The sequence below is a fragment of the Bicyclus anynana genome, chromosome Z (genome assembly GCF_947172395.1).
Source record: "Bicyclus anynana chromosome Z, ilBicAnyn1.1, whole genome shotgun sequence".
Taxonomy (NCBI): Eukaryota; Metazoa; Arthropoda; class Insecta; order Lepidoptera; family Nymphalidae; genus Bicyclus; species Bicyclus anynana.
This window is the reverse complement of record NC_069110.1, coordinates 16,915,076-16,926,168: the sequence shown is the minus strand read 5'-3', so window position 1 is coordinate 16,926,168 and position 11,093 is coordinate 16,915,076. Positions and strand designations below refer to the sequence as shown.

General features: G+C 33.7%; 1 protein-coding gene across 1 annotated transcript; it reads right to left on the bottom strand.

Annotated features, from left to right (window-relative positions):
• Positions 1-404: 404 nt before the first annotated feature.
• On the bottom strand, positions 405-6,111 carry LOC112046351 (uncharacterized). Its single transcript, XM_052890649.1, has 3 exons — positions 5,952-6,111; positions 3,232-3,284; positions 405-2,662 (listed from the first exon to the last, which is right to left on the bottom strand). The coding sequence occupies exons 1-3, from the start codon at positions 5,967-5,969 to the stop codon at positions 652-654; spliced, it is 2,082 nt and encodes a 693-aa protein (XP_052746609.1). The 5' UTR covers positions 5,970-6,111; the 3' UTR covers positions 405-651.
• Between the last annotated feature and the right edge of the window lie 4,982 nt (positions 6,112-11,093).

The window sequence follows — 11,093 nt, the reverse complement described above, 5'->3', positions numbered from 1 at the left end:
TTGAGATACCTTGCCTTGCTTTACATAAATGCAATTCTTTGAATGCAAAGCTTTGATTCTAGATGGATGGATATAAACATTGAATAATTTTAGAAGTTCTATTCATCTAGAATCAAAGCTTTATAAATACAAATAAATTAGTCGAATAAGACCAAACTTTTTTCCTACTATCTGCCTAAAATTCCTCATTCATATTATAGCTGGAATGAATTACGTTAATTTTTTTAAGAACTAAATGAACTGCTTAACTAGCTGGTTATTTATATTTGTATACAACGGTTCAATATTAGAAATCAGAGAAATCTATCTGTGTATTTGTAAGAAATTGAATTTTTTCGTGAAACAAGCCTGAATAAATTACAACAGGTATATAATAACAAATTGCTTACAAATGAAAGTGTTAATTATATTAAAATATTAATTTATTTTAATTCTTACTAAGCCTAAGAATTTGAATAAAATGCACGATTCCTTCTTGTAATGGTCTATTTACTTACACTTCATGAAAATCGAAATCGTTTTTTTAAATAATAAATTAATTTACCATATTTTATCTATATGAGAGTTTATCACTGACGCTGAACTAAGGTTAGTTCATTTTTATTTACAATAGCAACTATCCTAGCCCTAATTTAAAAGTTTATAAATATATCAAATTTTATCACCATATTTAAGTTTTCCTACTGAATTAGTATCTTGTTCATGAGATCGACTAGAACTCGGATTCTGCGGAGGTTTACTTCGATTATCTCTTGTATGACGTTCGTTATTTTTTGGTTCAGTTTCCTTATTTCTACGACTCTTTCTAGTGTCGATAGTCTTTGGGGATTCAGTCAAAATGGTTTCTGTACTGTCCATGTTTAAATTTGGGGTAGTTGTAGCTGTAGCATGTACCTGTGTTTGGACTGTTGGCGGTTCGACGTACTGATAGTTATTGTTGGATGCGTCTGGCATTGTTATTTGGCCAGCATTCAAATCTCTTCCTGCTAACATAGAAAAGAATTGTTCTACTTGTGATGAGTCTTTGGGAGTATTATCATTTTGGTCTTCATCAAATTGATCCATATCCAATGCGGTTGGGACGCTATCATCATCTATATTAGCAGCATCAGCCGTGTGATCTACATTCCACGTTATTTGATCTTGTCCCCCAAAGCTTATATTCTGAGTTGAAATTGATTTCTTTTTTCCATTTTTTGCACGATGTTCAAAGCCTGAGTCATTTTTGTCTTCAGATCTGTAGTTGTTTGACGAAGATGCGTAGGTATCGTATTCAAAATTATTTGTGTATGTGTCTTTGAAATTTGCGAATGGGTCTCGTAATTTTGTTAAAATTTCAGGTGAAGATCCAGAGCCAGAATACCTTTTTGGTTTATATTCGTGTAATACTGTATTGGATATTTCAAAAGGGGTTGGGACACTGGCCTCTTCTGAGCGGTAATCATTTTGCTTGCCATAGTACGAGGACGTGCGAGGCTTTTTATGTATTTCTTTGTACCCAAAGTTAGGGACAGGTTGATAGTCATCTACAGCATCGCCTGTGGTATCATATGTCGGTACGGTTGGTCTAGGAATTTTTCTTGGCCTATTGGGTGTATAAATACTTTCATAGTAAGAAAAGTCAGAAGTTGGTTGTTTCGTTACTTTTTTACCTTTTTGTGAGTTTTTACTTTTATACTTTTTCTGCGTGCCACTGATTCTTAGGCCTTGGCTGTTGTATGATACTTTTGGGGGTATGGCTAAAGCCTCCTTATTTAAATCAATATCAATAGGAATTTCACCGTGATCGTGGAATATATGATCATGTGTGACGTCACGCGCATTGTACGCGGCATATTCATAGTTATTTGGGTTCGCCACTGCACCGACAGCTGCGATACCGGCGAATGGATGAGACGGCAGAGCTACCAAAGTAGGCCTGCCTTTAAAAGGGATTATATGCTGTGGTGATATCGCTGACATTCCGGTAATAGGGTCGACCCCAACAACTCCAGCAACTTTCGCACCTTGATCATAAAATAGTTTATGTATATGTTCTTCACTGTAGGTGTGAATATGTTCAGTATCTCCGTCAACAATTTTTTCAATGCGTGGAGGTTTTTTTACTTTTCTAACAGTTCCGGAGCCGTCGACGTCAGAGTAGAACTGTTCATGAAACGTTGTAACTGGCAGTTCTCCTTCAATGGAACTGTGGCTTTGAGGTTTATTACGTACAACGACTCTTTTAGGTTTACCTTTTCTTACAACTTTTTTTTGAGGTGGTTCATTTAATTTAACGATTTTTAATCTCCTCGGTGGGCGGCTTGAATGGGCCGCAGATGAATACACTGCGGGGCCGTACTCAACTGGCTCACCGGCCGAGTCATAATCAGATTCCTCAATCTCGTTCGGTGTAGGTCCGTAGTACCCTCGAGCGTGATACAGTGGTAACAGCTGTGAAGCGGCAGGAGAGTTGCTATGTAGTCTAGTTGGCGTCTCATCATATATAGGTACAATATTTGCCACAGCCGGCAATATGTTCGACGGTACCGCCACTGTGCCCTCGCCGCTCGAAACGTATGCCGGTGCATATTGCGAGGATGCAGGGTGGTTCGTTATGTAAATCTTCTTATGGTGGTGTATATGCTTCACCTTCTGTGGTAGATGTATGCGAATCTTTTTCCTGTAACAATACAAAATTAGTGATGGTAGCTAAAATGGTTTGAACTATTTTATTTGAGCGCAAAGCCAATACAAATATTACATCACTCGTGTCCACAATTACTGTTATAAGGAAAGCATTCATCGAAGTAGCGTCATCATCATTCGCATGCAAGCTTCGCTAGTTTTTTAATAGTTCCGTCTAGAGTCAACGGCACGCGTGCGGAGTTGCTTTCCCTCTCGGCATCGCTACCCTGTCCGTCCGTCACACTTGATATACAACTTACAATAAAATTCCGCCTCATTATTTTTTACATTCAAATGTACAAGGATGGTTACCTCCACTTTCTAAGGTAATCCATTACGCGCCTACTTATCGCATTTATTATTTTACTTCGAATTGATTTTATAAGCGCATCAGCAAAATAACATTTTCACAATCGCGTAGCAGAGGAAGTAAAAAATTGACAATAACATTTCGCACACTTTCCCATTAGATCTATTTACCTTTAAACTTTATAAAGTCACGTTTACTAGCGTAAAGCTAACAAGTTACAATAGATTTAGGAGAGTAGTGATAAAGTTACTCACTTGGATCCATCTGCGAGTACTGATGTGAAAACAACAGCTACAAGAAGAGTGAACTGTAAAAACACAAAAAATTGGTTAAGATCGTATTGATTTTAACATAAGTCATAAAATAAGAATTTAACATAACATAAGAATTTAACAAAGGTCATAACATACGAATTTAACATAAGTCCTACTTGGCTGTATTACTTTATTTTTAATTTTGTTAATCGTTCTACTCTTGTAAATTTTTTAACGCATCTATAAACAACTATTTGGTAACAAAAAATAAATACTTTAAACGTTAATTTTAAGCAAACAGATAACTAAATCCAATATTTTTAAAATGTCGTCTACTAACTACCTCCCTTACATTTGCCAAATTTCTATTTTCTACGTTAAGCAGTTTTAGAGATTTCATGATGGAGATCCGACTAAAAGACAAAACTATGAATAAAAAAAACAAATTTTCTTGGAAGTGTTTCAAATGGTTTGACTTAGAAGCCTTTTTTTCTAAGGCCCAAGTCTAGAGTCTAGTAAAGTTGAAATGTTTTAGTCGTACCAAATTATTATTTGATGAAGTACAAAATCTATGCTTATAATAAAACTATAACAAGACAAATTTTGAAAATTTTAGTTGGAGGGCATTATTCAATTGACACTGAATTTATATTGTTTTTTTTATTTTATGCCTGTCTGTCCTGTCCGTATGTAATGTTGACCGGGCATCACGCTGAAACTACTGAATGAATTCAAATAAAACTTGGCACGATTTGAGAACATACTACAAAGAAGGATACTTTAAGAAGTATCCTTCTTTCAATCACTGATTAAATTTTCGCTACAAATAGCGAAAACTTAATCAGTGGTTGAAAGTTTGTATGGAAATTCTTTCAGCTTTCAAGTTTCATTTGTAAAAATTGGTATGTGTACTACCAAAAAATATTAATTCGACCTCTACAGGGTTAAAAAGTGGTCGAAGTTTTTTTAATAAAAACCGTTCATGTTTTAGGGTGTGAAACAGGGGTTGAAAGTTTAGATCGATTTTCACGCGGACGAAGTCGCGGGCGTCCGGTAATATTGAATAAATGTGAAACATTGAAGATCTATGAAACATACTTTTGATTAATACCAATAAATAAAATTTGACTTTGAATTTTAAACCGAATGGTCCACTTTATTCTTCATTTTGTGTCGGTTAATTTATATTATCGTCCAGTGTAACCCCTAGTAATTTTTGCTAGCAATTAATTTGTTTATGTAATTTAGAAGTACTAAAGAGAAAGGCACAATATTAATACTTAATCATCAGCTATAGCTTGGCAAGTTCGTTCGTAACACTCCCGATGGTCCGCGCGGGCCGGGGGGCGTGTAGCGATGAATGAAAAACCCACGACTGATGCACCTCACTTCCCCGCACGCACGATTTCACACCCACACAATCTGCCCGTCACACGCATTTCATGGGAGTGTCATCAACGAACTTGCCAAGATTCAGGCTTCTCTGTTAGTCTAAAATCTAAATTAGATATGACCTTCACCCATCAATTTAATCATGAAAAGTATTTTATATAATCGAAGCTACGTGCGACATGACTTTGATAAAAATAGTTTGGTCAGGATTCTTTGGATGTGTGTATTTTAAAAGTATTTTTATTTATTTATTTATTTGTTTAATTAGGTGAAGGTCATTTCTAATTCGGATCCTGTAATATCACAGAACACAGAAAACGCAAAAGCTAAAGCTTTAGGATAATGTAGTATTAGAAACCATTTATTTTAATGTCTTTGGAAAATAAACTTATATGAAAAAATCATACACATGAAACAATCTTACAAGTAATAGATGTATATAATATTATATGATCATGCAAATAATAATTAATGAATACTATTTGTATTTTAGTTACAAAATAAGCTATAAAATATATATAAAAAAATAATAAATAAAATCTAAAATAGCAATTTTTGCTGTGGGAACGTTAGCTATAAACTTTGGTTAAGTAATTGATTTAATTGAATTGAAAAATTTAAATATTATGACACCGAAGAAAATCGTTGTTTTAATAAATACAAGTGCTAAAGAATTTACTTGTGAAATAGCAAATAGGTATTAGATAATTGTTTGCCATCAAACACAATGCTGTTACTAAAAGTCTTAGAAAATTACATAGTAGCACGGTTCATGCAATGCCAATTTAGAATTATATATATATATAATAATAGGTGACATTTAATATTTTTTTTTTTGGAAAATTTAGTGAGGAAGATAGCACCCAAAACTACTAATGAAATACGATGTAAGACCATTTACTACAGATTTTTCAATAGTGCTAGTGGCAAGTAGTGGCAAGTAGTAGCAAGTTGGCTTATTTAAAGTAAAGGAATTCTAATAAGATGGGTATATTATGAATAGAAAGCAAGGCGAATCAGTAAAGACCAAAGAATTATATAAATGAAAAAATAATATATTTAATTGCCTGTTTTAAGATTACCATTAAATGTATAAGTATAAACAAATATAATACAGAACTCAAAACCAAGAAAATATAATGTATATTATTTTGTATACATAAGCAACATGCTAGTGAGTACTTAACCCATCCTTAACATTTGTAGGAGAAATGTAATTGCACTTTTCTATCCATTTCACTATCACGACAGTGTGACGTATCACATACACTAAAACAGTCCAAGATCACTTATCACTATCACGTGGTATGATCACCATTGATACCGACCAATTTTAACCAATCCATGGCTCCGCTGTCGTTCGGCGAAGGCCGAATATTATCCTTTTGTTTTTTTTTTATTTTTGTATGTTTATATTTATTTATTGTTTAATACTGTCTTCGATAGTCGACCGCGCAGGTCCTCTTGCTCGTATGATAATTGGCGGCAACGCGCGTGTTCATTTATAACATTCATTTTCACGCCTGAAAGAATTCAGTTTATAGTGTGCGTAGTATAATCTTGTGATTAATCTATTATCCTAATCCTAAAAACTCGGGAAGAAAACAAAAGCTCGGGAATGATCCTTCTAAAAATCAGAACAGTGGGACTTCTTTAGATCAGAATAGTGGACGTATCTAACTAGCTGACGCCACGCGGTTTCACCCGCGTGGAATCCGTTCCCGTAAGAATAGGGGAATAATATATAGCCTATAACCTTCCTTGATCAATGGACTATCTAAGACTAAGACTACTGGTATGTCTTGAAAGTCCTTTAATGCAGACAAAGTTACTGGCTTCGTTCGCGTGAAATCCATTTTTTTTAATCTTTCCAGTCCAGCCGTTACATTGATTATTATCCTATTCCTAAGCCTAAGGTTGCCCTGGAAGAGATCGCTACTAAGCGATAAGGCCGCCTTTTGTATTCTACTTCTTCTTATGTTTCTGTTTTGCTTGTTTTTTTTAATTATTGTGGTATACAAATAAAGAGTATTGTATTAATAATTATTCCGCCGGACACACAGAGGACACAAAAATTTTAAAAAAAAGTTCATTATGTCTGAATATCTTGTAAATAACTATACTCGTATGAGCACTTAAGAAAACACTCATATTTTGAATTCACACTCACACACACTGATACAAATCCATTAAATAACAATTAACTGCAAAAAATATGACTAATATATGACCATGGCCAGTGATACGACAATTATGTACTTGTTATTGAATGTAACTGGCTTTTCATTAAACATAATGTCATATAGGGTTCATAGTTGCTCAGGATATCTACCATCAACTAGATTAGCGATTCGACTCGAGTTACCTGACGCGAGTTTCAGGATGCTAAGAAAATATTTTATTTTGTAGAATACAAAATAAATAAAAAAAAAACCTGCAGACCTAAACTAAACTGCTTCGCTTTTTCGTACCACATAGAAGCCCTTTATCCGACCAATTGACGCTGTTCACATACATAACCTAAACAGAGACATGATATTCCAGTGGATTTGACCTCTGTCATCGCATTTTGAGGGCGTAGGTTTAAATCCGGTCCGGGGCATGCACCTCCAACTTTTCAGTTATGTGCGTTTTAAGAAATTAAATATGAAGGAAAATATCCTGGAAGGCCTAAACCCCTCTCATTCTGAAAGGAGACTCGTGCTCAAAGGTGAGCCGAATATGGGTTGTTAATGATGAAATGATTAACATAAACAGATCCGCTAACGGAATCTATTCATTCTGTTTCTCGTACCTTGTTATCTTGTTACTAGTTATAGATCGCATATATTTATATTGGTTATTTTTATGCAAAAAATCATTATATTGTAAAAATATCACGATTTTTACGTGATCAACACAATTATAGAGTATTACAACTATATAATTCAATCAAAAGTTTCATTGATACTGTAGATCCCAAATTAAAAGTAATAGTTTATCAGCGGTCTCTGAGACCGCACGTAGGTGGTTGAGGCACTTAAATATAGTGTATGAATGAATGAATGAATGAATGAATGAATGAATGAATGATATTTTATTCATGAAAATGTAGGTTTAACATGATGGTACATTTATAAAATTGAGCCTTTATACATTTTACCATAACTGGTGTATGAATTATCTTAAATAATTAAATACATTTGAACGAAAAAATAAAACTAAATTAATACAATGTCACAATTACAAAATAATAAGTTACAAAATGTCCATGTCCATAAAATAATCTTGAATGTCATAATAGCTTTTTTTTAATAATAAATTATAAATTTTACATTTAAATACTGACCAGGGCTTCTCTTTTAGACTGTTAGGAAGTTTATTATATATTTTTATTGCCATACAAAAAGAACTCTTGGCATATATTGTCAATCTTGTGGGGGGTCTAACCAATTTATTTTTGCGGCATGTTCTCAGATTTGCGTTGTTGGTGTGAACAGTGTAGGTGGTTAATGGTTAACGATAATGATCGGGACCGGACATTTCACATGCTTTCTGAAGCACAGGGTGTAGCACCATTAATTCTAAGCTAAGTAAGTAATTAATTAATACTTCATATCTCAAATCCAGGACCTCGCTTCACAACATAGCTTCGTATAGGCTACTTTGGCTAACCATTCAAAATAAAATCAAAATTCATTTATTTCAATTAGGCTTAGTTTACAAGCACTTTTGAAAAGTCAGGATTATGTGTTAATGTAATGTGTTAATGTAATGGTGTTAATAATAGTCGAAAACTTAAAATTAAAGTTACGATGGTACCAAAGGCGCTTTGGTCCGAGAAGAGCCCACAACAAACTCAGCCAAGGTTTATTTTTTTTGTCTACCACTATTTTACAAACTTATTTAAAACTAAGCACACAGTCGTATAATACAGTTTAACATCAAGCTTTTTTATCATTTATATAATCATTAACACTGTAATAAGACTTTCCTAAAAGCTTGCGTTTAATAAACACTAAAATTTTTAAGAGACATTCCAGTGGCTTCAGGTGGTAGTTTATAATAAAAACGTATGCAATTGCCCTTAAAAGAATTTATTTTTTTGTAACCTAGTGTGGTGTGCATTAGATCAACAAGGTGGTTACGGATATATAACAAACAAGTTTTAATTCACGTTTAATTAGATAAACAGAGATACGTTGCAACGAGTGGCGAGTGACGATTAGAGTAGACGAGAAAGATGAATGCGATCACTAAAAAGAAGCTCATACACCTCGCGTGTGCACGCAATCCATAGCATCCGCATTGACATGTAGGGTTGCCACAAGTAATCTCCGTGTATCCATGTTGATATACGAAGAATCGCAGATCGCACCTCGTGCAACCCTGGGAAATTTTATTCACAAATAAATATTTAAAAATAAACCCAAAGAACTTTTATTCACAAATAAATATATAAAAATAAAAATAAAATAGATAAAATATAAATAGACATTTTGCGGGGCAAAAACCTGTTGGCAGGTTATTGGTTATATTATAGTTATATTAGGTATTTACTAGTGAGCGCAATTTTGCTCAAGCGAAATTTAGTTTTTCACAAATCTTTCGGGAACCACGGAATAAAAATTAGCCTATAACGTCATCTATTTTCCAATGAAATACCATCCCCCTCATATTTTGAAATTAAATTAAGGTTAAATGGAAATGCCCAAATGCAAAGCTACGTCTAAGCTACAAAAGTCCTAATGGTAATTCAGTTCACTTTATTTAACAAAACAATCAACGTATAGGTACAGACTTCCGGTACATATACGGCCGTTTTCAATTACCTATCTATCCGCCATTTCGCTTACTAAAGTCTTTCTGTTCTTATCTGCTTTTCAATAACCTACTGACAGATAGTTTGACTATGTAAAGATAGTTTGACTGCTACTGATAATCGAGGGTAGCTATCTATCCGTAATCTTGGGTAGGCCATATAAAACAGCCGATAGACAACTGCAAGCTCTTCAATTCGTATCATTCTGCCCTCCAAGGCTATTATACTGACGACGCCCTTACACCAGTGGTAATTTGTTTGTTCTCTTTGATCTATAAAGAAAATCAAAGCAAATATTTGTTTTGACAACCCTGGTCCACAATCACGTAATAACAGCAATAAACAATATGTTACAAAGGAAACCGACACGCATAGCATCATGGCGTTATTGCTCTATTTAATCATTATTTATAAAATACTTAGCGGAATAAGCGATTATTATCACAATCAATTTTGTGTATATCCGACAGATTTAACATGTTCAGTATGTTTCTTTAACTAATCTTTTATTAGATCACTATTATCAGATCATTTTTAGCCCAGTACATCATAGGCATCCTTTCTATTATAAGTCAGGTTCTCCAAAGTTCGTTGGTTGAATTAGGGTTAGGAGTAGGACTAGACATGGCCAGGCCTCCCCTTTTAAGGTATAGGGGAATTGAAACTTAAACCCACCTAAGTGCTTCAGCGGCGGGCTAAAAGTGATATGTTTTGACTGACAGTTCAAGATCATTGTGTTTGGCTGACAAAGATAATGATGATGATGATGATGATGATGATGATGATGATGATGATGATGATGATGATGATGATGATGATGATGATGATGATGATGATAATGATGGTGATGGTGATGATGATGATCATTATGATACCTACATTTACCAACCCTTCGAAGCCAAGTCTTCGAATATGAAAGAAAGAAAGAAAGAAAGAAAGAAAATTATTTTATTTGGACACACACACACATAATACACAAAAGACAACAAATACCTAAAACAAAAGACAGAAATTTTAAAAATATAGTAAACTAATAATTTAAAGATATTAAACTAATGATTAAATTAAATCCAAAAAAATGATGTGTGTGGTACCAAAATGGTCTCCACTCAGCATGTGCTACGCTAGTGATGGATGCACCAGCGCAGCGCTGGTCTTCCGTGGAACCATGTGGTGACGCGGGCGGAAACAACAAGAAGAAGTGTTACTAATTGATAATTAATAATAAGAACATAATAAATAATTAATTATATATATACCTTTATAATTATATTTATATATATATATATATATATATATATATATATATATATATATATATAGTGTGTTAAATAAATTATTAGTAGTTGTCAGTGAGAAATACAATATAGAGTAGAAATAAATAAATAAATAAAATTAAATTATTGGGTCCTCAAAACCTTCCCGGAGACTATTTAATATTAATTAATTTTTAAAGAAGGTAGGTGAGGAGCCTGGGATTGGAGACTGTTACTTACCCTGCTGTTGTAAAAGTAAAAGGTTTTTTACCGATTTCCTAAACCAGGCTTTTGACTTACTGACATTGCGCAATCGATCAATATATCGATGTTGTACATATTGGTGTTCATTATAAGTAATGTTAAAGCTAATTAATAGCTAACTGATGTCATAACAGCTTAATAGGGTATTG

Excerpts from the sequence above, each read along its gene's own strand:
- LOC112046351 (XM_052890649.1), bottom strand. Across the intron at positions 2,663-3,231 it reads GTACTCGCAGATGGATCCAA|GAAAAAGATTCGCATACATC; the intron begins GTGAGTAACTTT and ends GTATTGTTACAG.